Source organism: Brettanomyces bruxellensis, chromosome 2, assembly GCF_011074885.1.
Source record: "Brettanomyces bruxellensis chromosome 2, complete sequence".
Lineage (NCBI taxonomy): Eukaryota > Fungi > Ascomycota > Pichiomycetes > Pichiales > Pichiaceae > Brettanomyces > Brettanomyces bruxellensis.
In genome coordinates this window covers 288,048-312,188 of record NC_054683.1, presented here as the reverse complement: position 1 = coordinate 312,188, position 24,141 = coordinate 288,048, and the positions used below count along the sequence as shown (strand labels likewise).

The window sequence follows — 24,141 nt, the reverse complement described above, 5'->3', positions numbered from 1 at the left end:
GATAATAGCATTACAGTAATTTATGCAATTTGGATAAAGCCTATTTTACGGCTGATAATGGATCGTCATCAGCCGGATTACCTAAGCTGCCCGGGAGATTTTTTTTTTTTTTTCGCCCTGTTTTTGTTTTGTTGTTGTTTTCTCAAATCACCTACTGTTAAAATAGACGGCAGAAAAAATTTAAAAAGAGGTCGTGCACGACCCGGCCGAGAACAATAAGAAGAACAGGCGCAGCGTGCGCTGGGCACGCCGAAAATGATCTGTTATAAAAGGCGTAAAAATTCCCACGAATTTTGTTAGGCAGTTTCCTTTTTCGTCGTTATACGAAGACGCGCGGGAAGGGTTGCCCGAGGTTGGCGAAGATATATATTTACAGTTCGTCGATCGACCAATAGCGACGCTTGAAGCTAAAAAAAGAAAGGACAGTGCAGACATACGTACACCAATAAGTGCGGATTTGTTTGCAACCTTTCGATCGAGTTCACAAAGACAAATAAATGCCTAGAAGGCAGAAGTCGAGATCAGAAGGTGGTCAGAATGAGCCCACGGATACAATAGTTGGGGAGCCATTCTGCGGTTCTGAGGGTTATAAGCGGATTAAGACACATTTCCCATCAGCAAGAATTAAGAAACTTATGCAAAGTGATGAAGATATTGGAAAAGTGGCACAAGCTACACCAGTTGCGTTGGGGAGGGCTTTGGAGCTCTTTATGTGTACTTTAGTGGAGAAGGCGGTGAGCACAGCAAACGAAGAACAGACGAAAAAAGTGAATGTTAAAGTTTTAAAGAAGACCATCGAGGAGAATGAGAAATTTGACTTTATAGTTGGTGTTTGCGACAAATACCTTAAATCGAACGAGGGAGGTAGATAGGGAGGATGCTGCAGTACGCTTTTAAACTGTTTATAGAGATGTATTATAAGGCAAAGATATATGACATGCTGATTGTAGAGTGAGGAAATCTGGTAGGATAGGGAGGGGGTGTGTAGAACGGAAAAAAAAAAATGAGTGGTTGGAAATATGCGAAAAACGAGCGGTTAAAATTATGCAGGTGTGCCGCGTGTAGGTGCATCGGTCAAAAATGGTTGGTTGGCAACAATTTTTTTCTTTTTCTGAAAGTGCTTTCAAAAATTTGCGATGTTCTTATCGGATAAACAGGAGGGAAAAAATAATAAAAATTTTATTTTTAAAAGTTTTTTTTTTTTGAATTTGCGGAATTCCACGAAGACCAGGCAAACCGGCGGGTTCCCCACATTCGGGGATGGTTCAGGTAAATTTCCCCGCAGGAATTCACGGAGTTGCAGGGCACGGAAAACGGTGTGGCAGAATCGATTACAGGAGGTGCAGGATATTTTTAATATATAAGTAGGAAGAAGTATCTGAAGAGATGTCGAAATGGCATGGGAATATTGAACAGGGGTTAGAGTATTGCAAAGAGTAGTAAACACTTGGGATACTTAGATAAGATACAAGTCACCAAGCAAGATACTAGATTAAGTACTAGTGAGCAAAGCATTAAGAACTAAGACAGCAGGGTAGTACTAAGAAATTAGGGTGAAACATTAAGCTAAGGCATTAGGTTAAAGCATTAGTTTAAAGCATTAGGTTAAAGCATCAGACTAAAGCATTAGGCTAAATCATTAAGCTAAAATCATACTAAAGCATTAAGCTAAATCAGACTAAACATCAGACTACAACGTTAGATTAAGAAAAACAACCTTCTTCCGCATTATGACCAGGAGCAACAAGATCTACTTTGTGGGAGTGGACGTGGGAACAGGATCAGCAAGAGCAGTGGTGGTGGACGAGCGGGGTTCGATCCTGGGACTCTCGGAAAAGCCAATCTCAAGAGAAGAGTTGAAAGAAAACTACATCACGCAGTCTTCAACAGAGATTTGGGATGCAATCTGCTACACAGTGAAGACGGCAGTGAGCGAGTCGCACGTGGACCCGGGATTGGTGCTGGGAATCGGATTCGACGCAACGTGCTCGCTCGTGGCGATCCGGGAGTCGGACGACGCGCCGATCGGCGTGGGCCCGGACTTCTCGAACGACTCGGCAAACATCATGTTGTGGATGGACCACCGGGCGGTGCAGGAGGTCGAGGACATCAACAAGTCCGGAGACGTGTCGCTCAAGTACGTCGGGGGAGGATTCTCGATCGAGATGGAGCTCGTCAAGATGGTGTGGTTGAAGAGGCACATGCCACACGACGGCAGCGGTCGATCGGCGTTCGGGCAGTGCAAGTTTTACGACTTGGCCGACTTCTTGACGCACCGGGCGACGGGCAAGGAGACGAGGTCGTTCTGCTCGGTCGTGTGCAAGCAGGGAATGGTTCCCGAGGGCATTTCCGCGGACAGAAACGGCTGGTCGGAGGCGTTTCTCACGAAAGTGGGCGTTCCGGAGTTGGCCGAGGACAATTTCCGGCGTCTAGGTGGGCTCCCCGGCGTGACAGGCCGGTATACGACCACCGGGGAGACCGTGGGACCATTGACGGACGAGGCAGCACGGCAGTTGGGGCTCACCACACGGTGTTACGTGGGTTCTGGCGTTATTGATGCATATGCAGGCTGGATTGGCACCGTGGCAGCCACCACGGAGTCCCCGATACCGGGTCTCCAGGAGCAGGATGCATGCAAGACGGGCATTGCCAAGGCCTCGGGCCGGTTGGCCGCCATTGCCGGCACTTCCACTTGTCACATTTGCCTCGATGAAAAGGCAATATTCGTGCCTGGTGTCTGGGGTCCGTACCGAGACGTGATTGGCACAAAGTTGTGGTGTGCGGAGGGCGGCCAGTCGTGCACGGGTGCGTTGCTTGCACACGTGTTGTCGTCTCACCCTGCGTACGCTGAGTTGGGCACGGCTGCCGACGCGTCGAACGTCTCGAAGTTCGACTTGTTGAACACACGCTTGGAGTCGTTGCGGAAATCGTCCGGGGAGCGTTCCGTGGTCGCATTGGCAAAGAACATGTTCTTCTACGGCGACTTCCACGGCAACAGGTCCCCAATTGCCGACCCTAACATGCGTGCTGCCATCATTGGGCAATCCATGGACGTTTCTCTCGACTCTCTGGCCGTCGAATACCTCGCAGCCTGCGAGTTTATTGGCCAGCAGACCCGGCAGATTGTCGAACGCATGCAGGAGTCCGGATACACGATCCAGGCCATCTTCATGAGCGGTGGCCAGTGCCGAAACGGCCTCCTAATGCGTCTTTTGGCCGACTGCACCGGCTTGCCGATCGTCATTCCTCGCTACATCGACGCATCCGTGGTCTTTGGTGCCGCCATGCTCGGTGCAGTTGCTGCTGAGGATGCATTATCGCACGAAGGTGTTCCTGAGCCAACTTCTGTGGCTGCCAGGCGGGCTCTCGAGGCTGATGATGCTGCATTGCCTCCTTCGCCATACACTGCACCTTCTGCAACTGCCTCTTCGACCTCCATCAGTGCTTTAAACGCCGGGGCTAAGGCCTACCCATTCCCGGAGATGACCGCACTCCACGACAAGAAGAAGGAAAAGGATGAAGATGCAGACGGTGCACTCTCTTTCACTGCCAAGTCCAGCAGTGCATCCTCCAACTCCACCAGTCATGCTTCTCCTGCCTCTCCTGCCTCTCCTGCTTCACCAAACGAGTCCACATCTGACAAGTTGTGGCGTGTCATGAGACAGATGTCCGGAGCAGGCAAGGTCATCTTCCCTCAGAGCGAGAACGACCCTGACCGCAAGTTGTTGAACACCAAGTACAAGATCTTCCTTGACCAGATCCGCACCCAGCAGGAGTACCGCAAGATGGTCCAGCGGACTGAGGATGCCATTGCCCAGTACTTGAAGATTTGATGAATTTATTTGCTTTTATATGTACTTTGATTTACTTGATTTACTTTGAAATGGATTTGTAGATTTTGGTAGTACCTGCATTGACTAGCTGAAGTGCATTTCTTGATTTGATGAGTTTATTGCTTTTATATATACTTTGATTTACTTGATTTACTTTGAAATGGTCGTTGTAGATTTTGATATTTCCTGCATGACTAACTAACTAACCTACTTTATGAAGTATGTGCTCAGTTGGTCCAATAAACAAGAAGGTCTTTTCAGCACTCAACAATTTAAAAATACTTTTGCTTTGCACATAATGCACTTTTAGCTTAATACTTTCTACCTTTTGAATGCTGAAAACTTTTGTGTATCATGTGCGATCACTTCATTTCTAAAGTAGTCTTTGTGATGAAAATGATGGCCCAATGTAATCACCAATAAATATTTAGAGTGAACTTTAGAATATACTCTTGACTACCGCCTTTGCCTTGTGTGCAAAATCATTGCTTAATACCTAGGAATAAGTTTTGCAATAAACGATGCTACAAATAGAAGGATTAAAACATACACTTCTATAGTAACTTTGATTTTCAGCTGATGCAGTATTCCTGAGTAGCTACAAAAAATCAAATTTATCCAACATAAACCACTTACATTATTGATTGAACATGCTTGGAATAAATTTGGAAACATATTTACGATATCTTTTCCCGAATATTAGTTTCTGTACCGCATGCTATTGCACATAGAGATCATCATTCGCTTAGGGTATCCCTTCAAATAGAACTCAGCTTGGTTACATTTTTCATGATTGTTTTCTTTTCTTTAATCATCCATTCCCCATGTTAATATGTATTACGCCAATCGTAGCGATATTTCATTATTTTATGAAAACATGATGCAATTCAGTCCCTAGTGAAGAAATGCTAATATTGCAAGAAGAAAATCCCTCACAAAGCAAGAGGTACAGCTTTTGATGGCAATCGGCCAACACCAAAAAATTGTCAATAGAAGTATGTTAGTAGTAGACTGTAAGTATATTAATAATGATACATTGTTAGTAGCTTGTAAATGGTGGAAATAAAAACAACAACGTAAGAAATACTGAAATACGAAGTCGGTCCAATCGCGGGACTGGATACAGATGAAAAAAAAATATAATTGGCCAACGGCATTTTCCGGGGACGCCAAGGAGAATACCATGAACGGCTGTGCATGCATGATTAGAAAAGCAGCAATCCACAGCGGAGCAAATTGAATTAAAAAGAGCAATTGAATGAGGATGAAACGCGGAGGTAGTATTTAAGGATAGTGAGATCCGGATGGATTGAAGAGTGTATAAAAGAGTGTGAATAGAATCAAATAAATAAAGGAGGCATAGTAAGAGAAAGCAGATATAATAAGACAAAGCAAGGATAATAAGAGAAAGCAGTATTAATAAGAGAAAGCAGTATTAATAAGAGATAGCAGTATTAATAAGAGAAAGCAAGGAGAATAAGAAAAGGCAGAGAGTAACACACTTGATTGCAGTAACAGCAGAGCAGATATTTCAGACATCTTTTATTAGCAAATAAAGTGCTGAAGCATTACATAATACACACTTCAAAATGACTCTTTCTACACATCTAGATGCAGATTTTATTGAAGAAGAAATCGCTGGGCGGGACGGAGGATCCCGGCAGGATGTTGTGAACAAATTTACGAAGATGAACCATGCGAATCAGTCGAAAAGGAGCAGGCAGAGGAAAAAGGAGCACCCTGGGTCAAAAGTGGTGGAACGGTTGGCCGGAATTGCCAAAAAATATCGAATCCCAGAGCAGGATATGGATCCAGAGTTGGCATACGAGCTTGTGCACGACGAATTGGCACTAGACGGCACCACAACGCTCAATTTGGCATCATTCGTTAATGTGCATCTCGATGAGTGGGCCCAAAAGTTGATTGATGAGAACTTGACGAAAAATTTGGCCGACAACGACGAGTACCCGATGATGATTGAGCTCCAGAACAGATGCGTGTCAATGTTGGCGGACCTGTGGCACGCGCCGATCGACGCGTCGAAATCCGACAGCGGCAGTCGCACCAGGGCCATTGGAACTCCCTGCACCGGTTCATCTGAGGCTATCATGCTTGGTGGGCTTGCAATGAAGAAGAACTGGCAGCAAAGACGCCGAAGAGAGGGAAAGAGTACTGAACATCCAAACATTCTTATGGCTTCTTGCTGCCAGGTGGCCTTGGAAAAGTTTGCACGTTACTTTGATGTTGAAGCAAGGATTGTCCCCGTGTCAAAGACCGATTACCTCATCAACTACGACGAGATCAAGCCCCGATTGGACGAAAACACGATTGGCATGTTTGTAATCCTAGGCTCGACGTACACAGGTGGCTTTGAGAGTGTTGCACGGGTGTCTGAGATCCTCGACTCCTTCCAAAAAGACACAACCATCGATATTCCGATCCACGTAGATGGTGCATCGGGCGGAATTCTTGCTGCCATCGCTTACCCGGAGCTCAAGTGGGATTTCCGGCTCAACCGGGTCAAATCCATCAACACTTCAGGCCACAAATTCGGTCTAACTGCAGTCGGACTCGGCTGGGTGATCTTCCGCACCAAAGAGTGGCTCCCAGAGTCTCTCAAGTTCCAATTACAGTATCTAGGTGGCCTAGAGGAGTCCTTCAGCCTCAACTTCTCAAGGCCAGGCTGCCAGGTCATCCAACAGTATTACAACTTCTTGCGTTTGGGTCGGGCTGGCTACCGTGAGATTTTCGACAACTGTCTCATCAGTGCTCGTATTCTCTCTCTCTTCCTTGAGGAAACAGGCTATTTCCGGTGTGTTTCCAACGTCCATCTTCCCCGGGGTGTGTCCAGCTCCATACAAAGTTCAACAAGCTGCTCAGCAGCCTCATCTTTTGGTAGTCTTGACCTCGAAAACCACGAAAAGTTCAACCCGGCCCTCCCGGTGGTCTCATTCCAGTTCTCGGCCGAGTTCAGTAGGAAATACCCGGAGATCCCGCAGTCAACCGTCTCAAAGATGCTTCGAAACAAGAAGTGGATTGTACCAAACTACCCACTTCCAAAAACAAGCATTCCTTTGCCCGGAGAGTCCCCAAATGCCGAAATTCCAGCACAAACAGGAAAAATCGCAAACAACGAGATCCTCCGGGTGGTCGTCAAGTACGATCTACGCAACCAGTTGCTTGACAAGCTCATGCACGACATAGTGGATGTCGTGGAGGTACTAGTGGGCTCAGTTGAGGCCATGAGGGCCAATGTCAGCGAATACAAGACACACACCGAGGGTGCCCAGCAGCAGATTGGAGAAAAAATGGTTTATGACATGCTTCTCAGCCTTGCAAAGGATGCGGATCCTCGTCTTCTCAAGCAGAAGAAGGAGATTACCGAGTCTCATGACAAGCATGGACACATATCGTTCCGGGGAACCTGTTGAAGTGGCACGAAATATGTAAAAATAAGTCTTTTGAACGTACTAAGATTACTAAGTACATTAAGGAAGTAAAATGTGACGTAGTAATTAAGGAAGTACATTAAGAAAGTACATTAAGGAAGTACATTAAGGAAGTATATTAAGTATATTACGAAAGTACAAGAAATTCTCCGGATATTAACACCCACATAATCTCGCTTCTTAACCATATCGCATTAAGAGTATATATTAGTAGCAACACACTGGGTTGCCCAACATGACAAATATACCTTCTTCTAACACATTAACTTCTGCTTGACATTACCAAAACAAACACACTCAGGGAAAAATACCCACAGACCAGCACCCTCACAAAACTTCCACCCTCATACACCTACAGTATATTTCCAAGCCGTTTCTTCGCATGATGCATTTTTGCAGCACTCCGATCCACCTGCTGGTTGAAATCCTTAAGTATCTCATCCTGAACATCCAACTCCTCGTTTATCGCCACTCCAAGCTGCTTTTGCCGCTGTAGTATCTCCCGAATATGCTCGAGTCGCTCATCCTGCCTCTGCATGAGCTGTTCCTGCGTTTGTAGCAATTCCTGGTTGTTCAATCCTCGTGTTACATCCGTTTCTCTGGCCTTGCCAATCACCCGGCCGCGGTTCGAACCCCACAACTGGCGTTTTGAAGCATCAAGCTTCTCGTCTGCAGTCGAACTGCTTGCAAAACTGCTTGCACCTGCCAAAAATGACGAATCGGAAACTAACCTGTCCAATTCCTCGCAACACCGCAGGGCAGACTGCAACAATTTTCTTCTTTTTGCCATTTCTCCGGCCCCCAGACCGCTAGAACTTCCTAGATTGTACTTGCCAAGAGTTTCAAGCTTCGCACGGCATCTCTTCAACTTCAGCTTGCTCTTAAGCACACTTTCACCTTCACTCACATCCTGGCGAACATGCTCCAACTGTACATTCACATCTCGCAACACTTGAAGCCACTGTGTTGGGCTCTCGATCTCCCCAACGCTATTTCTTCTCTTTTCCATGTCATCGTAATCCAGCTCCAAAAAAACACCTTGAGGAAGATTGAAAAACGCCAAAACGGTCGAACTCCTCCGGTACTGCGGATCGTTCAACAGTCTATCAACGAAAAGTGCCAACCCCTGCCTTCGCTCGCTCACAATTGCTCCACTAGTCTTAACTAGGCTTGCTAGTTTAGATGGCAAGCTGTATGGAACGGCTCTTTTCGTCTGTACTTCAAGTGCTTGCCGTAAATGCTCAAAGTCGCTATATCTTCGACTCACGCGATACACCTCTGCACTGCCTTTGTCGCCTATTGAAACCTCAATGTTGTAAAAATAGTGTCCTTCCTGCTCTGTCGCCGACGGAATGTTAACTGTGATCATTGTGTGCCATAAGCGACTGGATTGGAAATGAAAAATGGAAATTGGGCGCAGATGACACTCAATATGAAAATGCTATTAGCTACTAAACTCCCGTTTGATCTCAGTCTCGTTTAATGTTGCACTAATTGTCAAACAGAGAACGTTAAATGTTACTTTTGCATGGTTCTGTCGCTCGTATAGCATCGGACCGTAATTTACGACAAACTCCGCGCATCCATGCACCGCTTATGTTTTGTGTTTACCTGGAGCTTTTTTTTTTATTTTTTTTTTTACTTCCTATTTTTCCATCCTTATTCTCCACCCCTATTCTCCAATGCCTGACTAAAGGTTCACAAATCACATATTTCTAGCAAAAGGTTGCCCATACAACATCCACACAGCATGCCACGCAAGTACATATCGACATACACAGTAGGAGATGCACATGGGAGCGACATTTTAGGAGTGGCCGTTAGTAAAACGTTTACTGTCACATGTTCGTCGGATGGAAAACTTAAAGGTTGGTCAAATTCGGCCTCAGAAAGAGATTTATTGATCGATGAGGATGTTGATAAGGTTGGATTGCATCACGTGAGTGTTTACGAGGATGTGATTGACGGGCAGCGGGTGACATTATTTGCTACGGTGTCATTTAGTGGGATATGCTATTTATACATGTACGTGCACAAGCAGGAGGAAATCTCTAAGAAAATCGCAATCAAGGCACTTGATTGGGTGCCTGAGGGATTTGACAATGAGAGAAAGTCATACTGGGGCTGTCAACTCGCCAGTGGCGGTGCTGAAGATGAGAATATATTAGCATTAACGACGGTCACGGGTCAAACCGAGATATTTGGGTTTACTGTGACTGTTGGCGATGAAACAAGCGTGAATTTCGAGCATAGGGGCACGCCATCTGCAAATAACAAGAGTTTTGCCACATGTGTGGACGTTGATACGGTTCAGAAAAGATTGGCTGTCGGACATCAGGATGGATCCGTCTATTTGTACGATCTTGAGTATCTCCGTCTTCTTTACAGTTTTGAATCTTTCGGACTTCAAAGTAGCATTTCCTCCAACTCTCTATCCACGGTGCGATGCTTGCGGTTTTCTCCAGATGCAACTTTGTTGGCTGTGGCACGTGATTCCGGTCCATATGGCACAGTGGCACTTTACGATGTCAAATATGGAGAAAGTGTTGGATCCTTAGTGATACCGACACATTCCTCAACAGTGGGAATTGGGAGCTATGCACACAGCAAGTGGTGTCTCTCGTTATCGTTCAACGAGGACGGAAGTTTAATTGCAACAGGAGGATTGGACAACAGGATTAGAATATGGGATGTGGAAACGCGAGAGACAGAGGCTGTAATCACGATAAATAAGACAGATGCAAGTGATGAGGAGCTTGCAAATTCTACAGATATAGATACGGCCACGTGCTGTGGCTTGAGTTTCATTGCTAAAAACGCTAATTTGAAGGAGGGTGAAAACGACGGACTTGTAATAGTTGGATTTGATAGGGCGATCCGGTGGTTTAGAGAGGCGGGAGGTATTTAAGCTGCCAAATAAGGCACTGCTAGGTTTTGGAGGAAGTGGATTTGGAGATGGGGTGTGCTTTGCTTTGCTTCGTACTTCCTGTATACTTGCAATATTCTTAATAGAGACTTACGACCGTAGATTCTGTTCCATTTCTTATAGATGTATATTGTGTAATGGCAAGTACTGTTAGTAGGTTTATTTTCTGGAATGAGTGCGAATCCTTTGGGGAGATAGCTTAAGAAGTGCTTTGGGGTTTACTTGAGAGGTAATGTTGAGTACTTTCGGACATAATAAGGATATAAGCTATAAAGAAGTTGAATAAGAAGATAGATAAAGAGTAGGGCACGTACTATTTTCTTGTTGAACATCATCGCATTGGGAGGCTTTATTATATACGAGCAAATAGTAGAATTTTAGATGGATGCACACTTTTTGTGGTCGGTGGACAACATAGAGTAGAACTATACTAGTACTCTCTATTAGTATTCCGAGTATTTTCAATTACTATTCTCATTACTATTCTCATTACTACTCTCATTACTACTCTAAATATTCTCTATTACTATTGTGCATTACTATTCTGAGCATTCTCTATTACATTCTGCATTACTATTCCAAGTATTCCCATTACTATGTATCACATTCTCAATCCTCTTACGTGTCACTAGAAGGCTCTTCAGCAGCATGCAAACTGGTTAACGTCTGGTAGTCTGCACCAGTACTTTGAGTCTCATGCTTACTTCTTGGCTGAATCTTGCAACTCAACTTCCAGGCGCGGTCCTCCTCCCTGGCATTATTCTGCTTGACCTTCCAAATCTCCAAAAGGATGAGCTCCTGCAAGCAGGGCACACCAACAATATCAAACATGTAAGAAAAGTTGACATCTGTATCGGTGGAAAATTCGTGCTGCAAGCACTGAATGGCACGTGCCCTGAGTTCGACGGACTTCGGAGAGTTGTATATGGTACCGAGCTCACCAGTGTCCGTGTAAGGAACTTGCAAAGTCTGGATGTCGGAAATTATGCGCGTGATCTTGAAGTACTTGTCGATGTTGATCAACTTCTGCTTCAAGAAGGACTTGTCGTTACTTCTGTAGTTTGGATTTCCGTCGACCACAAAGGTCAAATCCTGGAGGAAGAGTGCAAGGTAGGGCACGGTTGGCACCTCCAAGTCATCATCGAGGTTCGAACTGAGGAAATCGTGCAGTTTTGCACGGTAGATGTGGTAGTTCTTGTCTGGGTGGATGATGGAGGCCAAGTAGTGAAACAAGTCCTGGTACTTGGCCGAGAGACCGTCCCAGATGGTCTGGATTCGGGTGAGAAGGAAGCTCTGCAAGGAAGTCATGATGGAGGCAAGAGAGTTGAAATTTCTGAGGTAGAGGCACGAAATGGCGACCTTAAGCCACAATTTCACGGCATGCACACGCATCTTTATGTCAATATCGGGCTGGAGAATGCTCTCGATGACGTACTCGCTGAGCAAGTTGGTGAAAAGAATGGATTTCTGGATGTTGGGCGACAAGCTGAGGTGCAACTTCTTGGTGGTGAAGTTCTGGTTGAGGAGTTCGTTGACCTTTATCGAGCAGAACATCTTGCTCTCGATCAACGTGAGCTGCTTGGCCAACTCCAACCCGTTGAAATTAAGCAAGATTAAGCTCTGGTTCATGCACTTCCATGATTCCTGCGAGGTCTTCCACCAGGAATCGATCAACAACTGCGTATCGAGAGAGGTGTACTTGCTTTTGGCCTCGGCATCCGCGTCATCGCCGTCGTCGTCGCCGTCGTCGTCGCCATCCGCGTCGATCGGCCAGTGCCGACCTAGCATCCGACGGTACGAAAGCACAACACTCTTGATCAGCGTCGTCTGCCGCACGTTCAACAAGGTCGACGAGCCCGGGGCTGCGTCGGTCGACGCGTCGCCCGCATCGTTCAACTCGAGGTGCATCCCAAGGTTGAGCGAGCGCCGGATGCTCTGGCTCACCGACTGGTGTCTGGATGTATCTGCAGCTTCGGCAACCGTGCCGTTATCAATCTTCCCGAGCCCGTAGCTGTCGATATCATCCATGAAAGAGTTATAAGCGTCCAGCTGGGAGATAAACACACTCCCTGCCCGGGAATGTGTTGCAGATGCCCGGTGTCCGGCCAAAGTATTTGTATACAACTGGGAAACCCGGGCAATCTGCTTCCGGTGAAGCCGGGGCGAGATTTTTCTTGGGAGAAGCTGCGAGTCCGAGTCGATGTTGTTGATATAGTTGAGCTTGTCCTTCATAGTCTCCACAGGGGGTTGGCCAACCAACTTTGAGGCCACCAGAAGCAGCTGGTAGGCTTCAACTGGGAGCAAAGGCTTCACTCCCTCGTTGAAAAAGTTTATGAGAGGTGCGAGGAGTACATAGTCGGTGCGAGGCTTCCAGTAGCTCTCCATCCACACCCGGAAGGCCTTGCACACGAGCTTGCGGCGGGCGTGCAGCGAGTAGCCGGCAGCCGACGCGTCGATCGGCCGCGTGTAGAACGCCGACGCGTGCTTGCCGTCGATCGACCCGCCGCCCACGCCGAACAACCGGATCAACTCCTCCAAGAGCATTGCGCCGTTTGCGAAGATCCTGAAAGTCAAGAAGAATGTTGAAGTGTAGAAGTAGTCAGGCGGGTTGCTGTCGTCAGTAAGCATCCACACGAGAGCCCTAAAAGAGGCCCCCAGAATCTGCTTGTCGTTTTTTTGCGATCTGATGATTTCTCGGTCGACGTCTGCTGCTGACTGCTTGAGGTACTGGGTGCCGATGTTCTTGATGTCAGAGTCATCTGCATCGTTATCTAAATCTGCATCTGCACTATCTGCACCGCCTGCATCAACATCGTCCTTACTTGTGGCAGCTTTGTCACCATTACCCTTTTCCCAGTTCATGCCGGCCAAAAAGTCGAGTCCGTCATCGCTGATCTTCATGTCGCCGGAGTTTCCGGCCCGGAAAACGGAAAACCGCTTCGAGGCACTTGGGAAAGGTGTTCCAAGTAAGGAATCCGGCGAGGAAACCTCAGTTTCGGACTCCTTAACGTACCGCAAGACCTGAGTTCGAACCTTGGAGTCTCCCATGAGCCCAGCCGAGCATCTCGTGATGAACTCGCGTGCAGAAAGACTGATCTTGTCATAGTCTGGGTACCGCCGGGTTGCCGGAAGTGTGAAGTCGCCGGCCTGCCGGATGATTCCTCGAACCACGCGGTACGAAGATGTGATAAATCCGATGAGTTTGCACGAGTTGATGACTATGGCTCCTCCCTCACGCGAGTAGAAGTATGGCGAAGGTGAGCTTGGTGAGGAGGGGAATGTGGAAAAGGAGGCATGCCTGGTGGAAGTATGTCTGGAGGGATTTCTGGGGGCAGATCTGGAAGCAGTTCTAGAAGGATTTCTGGAAGCAATTGTAGAAGGATTCCTCGAAGGATTCCTAGAAGCAGTTCTAGAAGCAGTTCTAGAAGGATTTCTCGAAACGTTTCTGGACGAAGACCCGCCGTTCGACCCGTGAGGAAGGTTCTTTGCGATTTTACGCCTCGTGGCCACATCTATCATCACACGGACAAAGGAGTTGAGCTCATCGACGGTCTGCTGGAGTCGGGAGGCGTCGGAATCAAGCGAGCGGAGCTGGGAGAGCGGGATGCGGCCCAAAAGACTCTTTTTTGGCGGATCGTGCACTTCATCGTTCATGTCCTCGCCCAAGATCTGGTCCTCGACCCGGTCTTTGATCAACTTCATGCTGAACACGGCCTCGTTGGCCAGAAGATTCACCTGGCCCACCACAGTCTCGAGAACCCGGCATCCCTGGATGTTGTGCTCGACCAAGTCGATCCGGCCGGCTATCAGGGCCAAGTACGACACCAGTTGGTCGTAAATTTGGGCAGCACGGGCCTCAGCAGATGGTGGTGAGCCGAGAAACGACAAATCAAACGTGAACGTGGAAAGTTCGAGCCTGCTCTTCTGCTCATCGGACTGCTCGAGGTCAAGATCGGCAGTCTCGGCACCCCAGACGTCCAAAAACGTGATGGCCCGCTTGAGAACATCAAAAGTGAGAAGTTGCAACAGCTCGATCTTCGCCGGGTCCATCGTGTGCATGTAGCCCTTGGCCTTGGCAATAAGATCCGACCAGCTCCGGAGAAGCTTCTTTCGCAGTCTGCGGAGTGTTGGCTTACGCTGAACGATAGTGTTAGACCGAGAAATGCAGTCTGTGTCGATCAGCAGCTTGCGAATGCCGTCCGTAATCCCGTTAAAGCACTCCACGTCAAACACGTAGCCCCGGAGATGGCCGGCCAGGTAGAACGGCTTGCTCTGTGGGTTGAGCAGGAACTTTCCTGCATTTCTGAAAAGAACCCGGAGCGGAATCTTCGAATTTGCCAATCTCTCGTTTCTCGTCCGTCCCTCTGCCTCCTGCAACGTGTCCACAACTGCCGACTTAAAGTAGTTCATGGGCACCCATCCGCGCTGCAAAGACTCCACCAAAATCACCTCGCCCCAGCCGGATTCGTCCAAGTTGTACGTGAATGCAATGTCGCCCTGGTCGAACGAGAGGCAGATCGACGCGTCGTTTTTCGACTCGAGCGTCGACGCATCGAACGGGTACGTCGCCGTCACAAAAAGCGCCGACGCGTCGTCCGGGTCGAACATGTCGGGTTGCCCCGTCGTCTCCTTCGACTGTGACCACTGCCTGTTTTCCGATGCCAGCATCTGTGAATTCCCACTTCTGAGAATATCGTCCACCGCCGCCTTCGACGCGATCGACGACACCTCTCCAGATGAGGCAAACGATGCCGTAATGTGCTCTACCTGCTTTGGTTTTCTCACTTTCATGTTTAGCGAGGTTGCCGAAGCAAGCCTCGAAGTTCGAGTGAGGCTTTCTGCGAGTTGTGCCCGGTTGTGCGTGGGGCCTCTTGCCGAATAAGTGTTGGATGAAACTGATACCACGTGTGCAGCACCGCCTAGAGAGTGCTTTGAGCTGTTTGCCGACACAAATGACTGTGGAATTGAGATGGTGCTGGAGTTGGGATGCTCTATTTTCTTTGGCGTGCTTTGTGCGATGCTTGGGAAGTTTTCTTGGGTGTTTTCTTGAATTCCTTTAGCTCTTTCCTGAATGCCTTCTCCATTCTCTTGAACGCTTTGCTTGTGAACTTGCGATGAAGAGTATACATTCTTGTCGGTAGCTTGACTCTGCTGAGAAAAGCCACTCGAGTTTTCATTAATCCTGTCACCAGCATTCAAATCACTCACTTTCCTCACATTTCTCTTCACTCCGTCCTCCTTCACATCTCCCTTTTCTCCATCCCTCTCTTCTCCTGTAAGCTGCTTGAGCTGCTCCCGCCTAAAAGATGATACACTGCCATCTCCGTGCGAAACCCGATATTCTGCCTTGGGAGAGTCCAAAGACGACCCCAGTGAGCTCACAGAAGACAATTCCGAGCCTTGCTCAAGCTTGATATCACCTGTATAGCTGTCATCGCGTGTATCCTGCTCTGCCAGCGAGTCTTTCGACTCCTCGGCAAGTATTCCTCTCTCTGACACAGCCTGGCTCCCCTTGCTGCCGTTCAAAACAGAGAAAAGCGGATTTGTAAACCGCTTGCTGCCTGTTGTTGGGGCCACACTTCCTCGGTCACGTGCAGGCTCCGGCTCCTCCACAATTTCGTAGTCCGAGTCCACGCCGGTCTTCTCCGAGCCAAAATTGAGCTGTGCTGGTGCCGGAGACACAATTCCGACAGATGAGCTGCTGGAAGAAACTATAGACTGCCTGACTGCCGTCCCTGTGGCTGTAACATCGTCTCCATTCGAAAATCTGGCAGTTATCCTCCTGCTTCTGCTCTCTGGGGTCCGTTTTCCATCTTCTTCTTGCAAACTTTTCATCGCTAAATTGGAATTATCGTGTTCTTTACCGCTTCCAGCCGCCTGCTCACTTTTCCGCCAGCCCAACGCGTTTGTCAGAACACTTTCAAGCGCGTTTTTCAAGCTGGCCCTGCCGTTTGGCGTCTCATCTGGAACTTTCGGCACTTGCGACTCAACAAGACTCTTTCTGCTGTTTGCTTTGAGCTCGGACGACTCATATATGGTCTCTGGCTTCTTTTCAGCAACACGATCCTCCTCTGGATCGCTCGAGCCTCCTTGCACCGCTTCCAACTCTCCCTGAAGACTTTCATACGTTGCATCGCGCTCCAGGACAGATGTCGGTGAGCTGTTTAGTGATTTCATGATATCGTTATACTTTTCACCGTTCACATCGTTGAACTGTTGATCCTCTTGGTCAAATTGGGCCTTTGGCTCCGGCACCCACGACCCGGGCATCTCCGAAAGATGCTTGCTGAGGTATCTGAAGTCGTTTTCGGAAACTCTTTTCGATCTGCTGGTGGTATCTTCCGAATTCAACACGTTTCCATCTGAATCTTCTTTCTTTTCACTTGCATTTCCAGTGTTGGACTTAAATGCCTCGCCAAGCTTCAACTCACTTCCACTCTCACCATCAACCTTCACAACGGATTTGCTGCTCCCATTCCCTAAAGCTGTCTTCAACATATTTTCACTGCTAATGCTAGGATTTGCTACTCTGAGCTTCACCAGCTTCCCCGTACCCATTTCACTACTTCTATTCGTCAGATCTGACGTGTTACTACCGCTGGTGCCTGCACTGGATCCACTCGTCCGCTTATTCCGACTTATTCCTAGGAGAACTTGCCGGGTCTTCTCCTTGACCCGTTTTTCTTCCTGTTTCCTCACATTTAATGGTGAAGTTGCTTTCGAGTCAGGTGTTAGAACATCAAATTGTGATGCTGATTGTCCTTTTGGTGTCTTATAATCTCCTTCTGCCTTCTCTTTGCTCACAGATCCACGCTCGAACGTGAATTCCTGCTCGCTCATCGTGTTTTAGTTTTTTTTCTGCTTGACTTCCTGAGCTGCTCTAGATTTGGCGTTTATTTGAAATTTCAATCGACGCGTTATATGTCGCTGGAGTGTCGCAGTGGTTCCAATATAATTTTTCAAAAAATGTCCTTTTTTTTATTCAAGCTTTGGTATTCTATACGAGTCTTACACTTATTCGACTTTATTTCAGGGCAAACGTGCAAACTTTGATACATTCAAATTTCGTGTCTCCGTCGAAAATGTTACGCATATGCTTATAAAGTGATCAGCAACTTTTTTTTGATTTTTTGATTTTTTTTTTTCCTGATTCTCTCTATTATTTAATATACTTTATTTTTTTTTCATTCTTTGCTTTATTCAAATTATTTTTTTTCGCACTCTTCGGTCTATGATTGTCTTCCACTACTACCCTGGCCCCTTAAAATATTTTCAATTATTTTCATTTCTTTTCCATTTTCATTCTTCCCATTCACAGTACGGGAACCGCGTTTTCTCTCGTCCCTTTGATTCCTATTGTTTCCGGCAAATGCACCCTACCCCTTTCTTTCAGCATCTCGCTAAAAGCTTAATACTGCGCGTCAAAAAAACGCACTGCACAACATGCACCTATACATACTTGTATTTTTCTCGATTTTTCATCGATTAACTTTTGCTTTTTCGTTTACCGGCATTGTGAACTTCGTATTTTCACGCACACACCTCCCCTTCATGAATTACTCACTTTCACTGCTCACTTTGCTACTTACTTTCGCTATATTTTCGTTATTGTTGTTTCATCTGTTATTCCAGCTCTACCGCGATGGTGATTTTATTTTTATTAAATTTTTCATCTAAGTGTATACTGCACCCTTACACCACACACATCTCATGAAAACATCTCATGAGAACGCTTTCACTAACTCACAAACACCAGAACCCAAATTATCACATTCTTCTTGAGTTTCGGCCTCCGCATATACTCTGACAGCATCCTCAGTTCCGCTCGCCCGAACAAATGACCGGCCCTGCTTGTATTTCGAGATTTCCTCGTCTAGTTTGGCCTGTAGGCCAGAAGGAGAAACAAGCTTTCTTTCAGCATCTGTAGTTTTAAAAGCTGATCTGTCCTTCACCTTCAACTTGAACAACCGATTAGGCAACTCGCTGTAATCAGCACCCCATGAGTTCACGCTCCTTCCCATAATCTTTAATGCAACCATTACAGTAACGAGATCTGAGATCGAATCTCCAACAGTCTGGTTAATAAGGTCTGCCAAAAGCAAAAGAGTTTGTGCAGCAGTCTTTTCCTTTGTATCGGTTGTCTTTGCCAAAAATATGCTCAATTCAGAGGTGTACTTCCTTGAAAAAAGCACTGTTCCATGTCCGTTGGCCTCAAAGTATATTCCCACGTCAAACTGCTGAGCTTTGTGATGAAGATGCTTCACACCAGTTGGCGTAAAATACACAGGAAGCTTGAGTTTTTCCTGTATGAACTTTGTGGAAGATCCGTTTGCATATGCTGTCTGCACAATCCCCATCGTGATATCAACACCACTCAACTGCTTGAGAAGCGACCCAATAAATGTTGCAAATAGTGTAGCAATACGATCACCGTCCAACAACCTGAATTTGTTCGTTTTGCCATCTACAAAATAGCATACAACCCTGTCTGCGTCCCCATCAAACGACGCGTACAACTGGTCGGGCTTCGGGGAGCTTTTCTGCAATTCTGCCGGCAATTTCTGCTGTGTTTTCACGTAATCTGCCCCGCAATCCACATTAAGGAGTTCTGGGTGGTCAGTTTTGCCATTGATCACACCGAAATTCAACACATCACTTAAGGAATCGATTCTGCTAAGCTTATCGCCGCCAATTCCGTTTGCCGTGTCAACTGTAACAGATGGGAGGAAAGTATAATCGTATAATGAAAGAATTCTTCGAGTCGTAGAAAGCAACTTTTCGTAATATCCATTTTCAGTATTTCTGCCAAACTTTGGATCGTTAAAGCATCTCGTTAGGTAATGAAGCTGCGGTGTAGTGAGCATGCCAAAGTCTGTGGCTGTGCCATTAATCACGGCAATACCGTCCAGAGCTGCTTTCAAAAGATGCGGACCGGAAGCCCTTGTATCTCTTGCCAATATGACACGTGGCCTCACACTTCGATCTGGTACATGTTGCATCTTCTGCTTGATATGCTTCTGAAACTCCTCAAATGTCTCACAGTTAGCAAATTCGTTTGCAAATGGTTCCCATTCCTGGGGAAGCATTTCACCCATTGGATCAATCACTTTGACACCATTTTGTTCTGGGGGGTTGTGAGATGCGGTAATTACAATTCCAATAGTCTTTCCCCCTAGCGAAATTGACCTTAGTGAGGCAATAATACCAATTCTGAATGCAACTGAGTCAAGAAGATCACCAATATATCTGAAACCTGCTGTTCCATAACTGTAGGTTATATCCTTTGGTTTTGGATACCTATCAAAGCCTTCTCTGAGGGATAGCATGTTGAATTTAATTATATTAGTGATTAATAGCTGTGTCAGTTGTACCAAAAGAAAGCAAACTTCATTGAAGGAAAAAAAAAAAAAAGGTAGAATAAGGGAACAAGGAATATTTATTTGACGGTTACATTTGAACTGAATTATGTTCACCCCGAGATTCCTGATTCGGCCACCAAGTAAATAGAAGAATATGAAAATAGAACAAGGCAGAAAAAAGCAAGGGATAAGAAAATATAATTTGAATATGCTAATAATTTATTAAACAAACAAAAAAGAAAATAAAGAAAATATGGAAACCTGTGCATTATTCCCAATCGCTTCCTAGGCAAGTCGCATTTAGCATGTTCATACATATTTACATATACATTTACACATACATTACTTCATCATCAGTAATTGACCAAATTTCAATCATCTTCAGCTCTCTTATTTCTTTCACAACATGGCTCCGGCACTGCCAGTTTATTCTCGAGAGGAAATCAAGGAAATGTACCCTGAGCTATTTCCAGCTCGAATAGTGAAAGAACCAGATGGAAAATTTGAATTGGATTCAAAAAGCTGCAAATTATACACTCTAGTACAGAACCAGTGCACATTTGATGGAAATCAATGCATTTGCGTTCCATTTCGTCGTCTTTTTGCCAGATGCTTGGATAGAAATTATAATAGCCGACGAGAAATGATTGGATATAAGTTGATGCCAGTTCATCAAAGACAGGCGATAGAAAGAGTGAGCGGGCGAAAAGCGGGGGGTCCCGTATACAGAAATGTTGAAATTACCGAATTTGAAGACAACGACTACACAAAGTATTTGAGAGAAAAGAAAGATGATAAATGGATGAGTTCTGAACTGTTGGAGGATTTCCTCCGAACGGATAAAATCTTTCAGAAGAAGGTTCATGAGTATTACGAGAAGATGGATAAGGGCAAGGATGATTAGAATGAGAAATGATCGAAGTGAAAAGAATGCGAAATGATCAAAGTGATGATATTCTGGGATAAGGTGAAGTCTAACGAGTTACAGAATGTAATTGTAATTATTCATTTGAGCACGTGTTAGAGGGGAGAATACATTTTTAGTGAGTTATTTTCGAGTATTCATTTAAGCTCATTCACTATCTCCTTCACTTGATACTCGCATCCAATATTGATCATTCACCATACTTTTCTATCACACTTCACTATCATATGACATGCGTTATGACTGAATGAAAAATATCAATTACAACGTTTCTACTATTCACTCAGATATCGTAACCACAGAGAGAAACTGGTATTCATTATATAGCACCTCTAAATGGCATGGTGGCATCGAATCGTGACAATCAGTATGTTTCTCCCTCTGGTGGCTGGGGAATTTTGCGATTTGTACTCCTAGCCATTTCTTTTCTAAGCTCTAGAAGTATAATTTCCATACTGTAGCTCCTTTTCCAGTTTCTTAGCAAAGAGAAATGTTCCGGCTTCACGACACCGTTTTTATTAACGCATGGCAAGTTGATCTTGCTGATAAAACGAACAGATGGAGGCTTATCTGGATACGATTGTCCGCATTCTATATGAAGTGAGTATATTCTGTTTTCATGAACACTGTTCGGAGGTCCGAGAATCGTTGCATTCCAATGTGTCAGGGTCATATCTTCTGGATCACTTAATCCGTAAGAGCATGACTCTGCTCCGAGTCCTTTCTCTCCCTTTTCAAGTTCTTCCAGGAGCTTAAAGTTCCGTGGTCTGGATAATTGATGTTAGTATGAAGGAAATATTAAATGCAACGATAACATTAGCAGCACTTACATTTTCGACATTCTGCAGAATGTTGCTGTGTATCAGTGTATAATATGTAGTGATGAGCCTCAATTAGCTGCGGTAGTTATTAAAAATTGTATTGTTTACTGAAACTTGTCACAACTATTAAGAAAGCTGATTTGGAGAAGATAATCCAAAAATAAGAAGGGCAGGTAAAAGATGAGATCATTTTCGACTGCGATTATTTTGATTCCCCCGTCTTTCTTAATTATTTGCTTTTTATGCAATTTTATTTTTTCCCCTATTCTCTTTTCGCCTGCATTAGGGTGACAAGCTAACGTCCAATATTTTAGACGCGACTATATCCATGGAGAAGGAAGGTTCAATCAAAAGTCACAAAATTGTGCTGTTGAATATAGGACAAATAGTGTTTGGGAATATGCAAAATGCCACAAATGGTAGTGGGGATGAATATAATGCGCTTTTAGTTGAAGTGGAAAGATTGAAGAAAGAAAACGAGCAGCTTAGAATATCTGCAAGGGGAAATTCAGAAAGGACGAATCTACATGAGAGTGTAAAAGAAGAAGAGATAAGGAATAAGGGAGGCACTATAAATGGCACTGAAAGTAGGGCTGGGTTGTTGGATAAGAAGGTTATTACATTGACGAATGAGCTTTCTGAGTATAAAAAGGAGAATGCGTCACTCAAAGAGGAGAATATGTCGCTTAAAGAAGAGAATGAGATGTTAATGGAGGAAATAAGAACCCAAATTGGGAAGAAAGAGGGCGAAATGGCGGTTACAGAAGGAAATCAAGATGAAAATACTGCATTGAATAGTACAGATCACAAGCGTGCACGATCAAAAGATGATGATGAATCTGCAAATGGAAAAAAAGCCCGCATCCTAGAGTTGAAAGACAACCCGGTTAGTCGATACAGGTGGACGAACGAAAAGATGGTGGAATTACTCAGATCAGAAAACGATGACTTGCTTAATGGAGTATTAGCTGAGTATAAAAAGGTTCCTTTAAGCAGCTATGAGCGACTAAAGAGCGATATCGAAATTGAAAAAAGGAAGGTTGCAAAGACTGCAAAGATGATGCAACGACTGAAAGATAAGTATAATCAGGGAATCAAACGGTTTGTGGAGATTGTTTATAAAGTGCTTGGATACAAGATAGAGTTTGTTACCGAGTGGCGAATACGGATAGTACCAAGATTAGCTAAAGAATGCAGTGTTTGCTTAGATATGTCTGATATCAATGATGTAAGGATGAACAGACGAAATATCCAAAGGCTGGATGATGGGCAAGGTGGGAAAATCGTTGAGAATCTCATGAAGTTCTGGATTATTGATAAACGAGAATTATCGTGCTTTTTTAGCTCTTTGAACTTGGAGCTGTATGAGAGAAAAAGGGAGAATAATGTTGATTAGGGTATTCAAGTCTTGACGCAATAATCTGCTGATGTTAGAGTGTTGATTCTGCAGTGATGAAGATCAAGAATCGATAATCTCTTATAAAACGCTTCTAATGAGAAGCTTCTAATACTAAGCCTTGAATAATAAGTTTTTAATGATGATTTTAATGGTGATTTGTTAATGATACCAGTGATTAGTTTTTAGAAATTGACCTTTAATGATAATACGCCTCCTATTTGAGCATGCAAGATCAGCAATATGATTATGACGAATTCGTACTGCATATGTCTGATGAACGCAGATTTTATTTGTTTACTCTTCCCCGCAAATTATTTGCAAAAGTATACATGATCCAGTAACGGTTTAACATTTCGTTCGAGGGCGGTTTTTCCTGCATTATAGTGGTTGCTGGAGATATCCATCAGGCCGAAATCCAATCCTTGAAAACCCCGCGAATATCACTTAACAATAAAGGGAACAAACAATACGTTAGAAATGTCAGTATTTTTTTTATCCTTTTTCTTGTTCTTTTTTTAACGGGGTAAGGGAGTGACTTTAGTCTTAATGCTGGAAGAACGCTTGTAGTAGTGTTAAATAAAGGCGAGATATGATTGGCCGATAGTTTGGAAATCATCTAGCCACAAAGATAGAGTGATAGTGCTACTGTGATTTTGAACTGCATTAGCAAATCAAGCAATAGGGAAGATTTCATTCTTATGTATTTACGGTTTCCCATTTTTGAAAATAAAAAAAGCTTTTGCCTGCTTTTCTAGCACAAACCACTACCAACGGACTCGTTGAGATTCTCTTGAAGATTATGTTTAATCCATACTTTAATCCTGACTTTACACTTGTCCTGAACCCTTACGGTTTGCTGTCAATTTTAGCTTATGTCCGCGTTTTCCTTCCTGCCGGGGAAAACCGGAAAAATACGCGCGGAGGAGAATAATTTTTCACTTTCTCGAATCTTTTCACCGTCATCAACTCCGAACACTGAAAAAAATCCCGTCAAACAACAAAGCATTGAACACAGTCAATTCCAGAATACAGTATAATCTGGGTATCAGCATCATCTGGATATTAGCATCATCTGGGTGTTTGCATACTCGAAATATTAGCATGATCTTCACATTATTACTTTCACTTAAATACACATTTCAGAGTATACCACCTTTTGGCCGTGAATTAGCTAAGGAGTGGATAAAGAAATGAGATGATATCAAGAATCAAGTAGATTTTGTTTTCCCTTGCATGGGCACTTAATAACTGAGTAGCTCACTAAGTTGTTTAAATTAATGGTTGATGCAGTCAGCATTGCAATGCATTTGTGCTCATTAATTTCGATTATTTTCACCTGCCTGCAATCATTGATCTATACTTGTATGAATGTTGACTCTCTTCATGTATTTGCATATAAACAAACATCCATTTATTCATGACATGCACA

At 44.9% G+C, this 24,141-nt stretch overlaps 10 protein-coding genes across 10 annotated transcripts; 6 read left to right on the top strand and 4 right to left on the bottom strand.

The window, feature by feature from the left end:
- Nucleotides 1-497: 497 nt before the first annotated feature.
- Nucleotides 498-872, top strand: BRETT_005284 (uncharacterized protein; the record flags this gene model as incomplete). The annotated part of the gene is made up of 1 exon (XM_041283764.1): nt 498-872. One exon carries the CDS (start codon nt 498-500, stop codon nt 870-872), a length of 375 nt encoding a protein of 124 aa, XP_041134716.1.
- Nucleotides 873-1,730: 858 nt separating this feature from the next.
- On the top strand, nt 1,731-3,833 carry BRETT_005283 (uncharacterized protein; the record flags this gene model as incomplete). Its single annotated transcript, XM_041283763.1, has 1 exon — nt 1,731-3,833. One exon carries the CDS (start codon nt 1,731-1,733, stop codon nt 3,831-3,833), a length of 2,103 nt encoding a protein of 700 aa, XP_041134715.1.
- A 1,589-nt stretch (nt 3,834-5,422) lies between these two features.
- Nucleotides 5,423-7,264, top strand: BRETT_005282 (uncharacterized protein; the record flags this gene model as incomplete). The annotated part of the gene is made up of 1 exon (XM_041283762.1): nt 5,423-7,264. The coding sequence occupies one exon, from the start codon at nt 5,423-5,425 to the stop codon at nt 7,262-7,264; it is 1,842 nt and encodes a 613-aa protein (XP_041134714.1).
- A 370-nt stretch (nt 7,265-7,634) lies between these two features.
- On the bottom strand, nt 7,635-8,651 carry BRETT_005281 (uncharacterized protein; the record flags this gene model as incomplete). Its single annotated transcript, XM_041283761.1, has 1 exon — nt 7,635-8,651. One exon carries the CDS (start codon nt 8,649-8,651, stop codon nt 7,635-7,637), a length of 1,017 nt encoding a protein of 338 aa, XP_041134713.1.
- Nucleotides 8,652-9,032: 381 nt separating this feature from the next.
- On the top strand, nt 9,033-10,190 carry BRETT_005280 (uncharacterized protein; the record flags this gene model as incomplete). Its single annotated transcript, XM_041283760.1, has 1 exon — nt 9,033-10,190. One exon carries the CDS (start codon nt 9,033-9,035, stop codon nt 10,188-10,190), a length of 1,158 nt encoding a protein of 385 aa, XP_041134712.1.
- A 636-nt stretch (nt 10,191-10,826) lies between these two features.
- BRETT_005279 (uncharacterized protein) lies at nt 10,827-17,048 on the bottom strand (the record flags this gene model as incomplete). Its single annotated transcript, XM_041283759.1, has 1 exon — nt 10,827-17,048. The coding sequence occupies one exon, from the start codon at nt 17,046-17,048 to the stop codon at nt 10,827-10,829; it is 6,222 nt and encodes a 2,073-aa protein (XP_041134711.1).
- Nucleotides 17,049-17,929: 881 nt separating this feature from the next.
- BRETT_005278 (uncharacterized protein) lies at nt 17,930-19,534 on the bottom strand (the record flags this gene model as incomplete). The annotated part of the gene is made up of 1 exon (XM_041283758.1): nt 17,930-19,534. One exon carries the CDS (start codon nt 19,532-19,534, stop codon nt 17,930-17,932), a length of 1,605 nt encoding a protein of 534 aa, XP_041134710.1.
- A 439-nt stretch (nt 19,535-19,973) lies between these two features.
- On the top strand, nt 19,974-20,471 carry BRETT_005277 (uncharacterized protein; the record flags this gene model as incomplete). Its single annotated transcript, XM_041283757.1, has 1 exon — nt 19,974-20,471. One exon carries the CDS (start codon nt 19,974-19,976, stop codon nt 20,469-20,471), a length of 498 nt encoding a protein of 165 aa, XP_041134709.1.
- Nucleotides 20,472-20,856: 385 nt separating this feature from the next.
- Nucleotides 20,857-21,333, bottom strand: MMS2 (E2 ubiquitin-conjugating protein mms2; the record flags this gene model as incomplete). The annotated part of the gene is made up of 2 exons (XM_041283756.1): nt 20,857-21,259; nt 21,323-21,333. 2 exons carry the CDS (start codon nt 21,331-21,333, stop codon nt 20,857-20,859), a joined length of 414 nt encoding a protein of 137 aa, XP_041134708.1.
- Nucleotides 21,334-21,641: 308 nt separating this feature from the next.
- Nucleotides 21,642-22,709, top strand: BRETT_005275 (uncharacterized protein; the record flags this gene model as incomplete). Its single annotated transcript, XM_041283755.1, has 1 exon — nt 21,642-22,709. One exon carries the CDS (start codon nt 21,642-21,644, stop codon nt 22,707-22,709), a length of 1,068 nt encoding a protein of 355 aa, XP_041134707.1.
- Between the last annotated feature and the right edge of the window lie 1,432 nt (nt 22,710-24,141).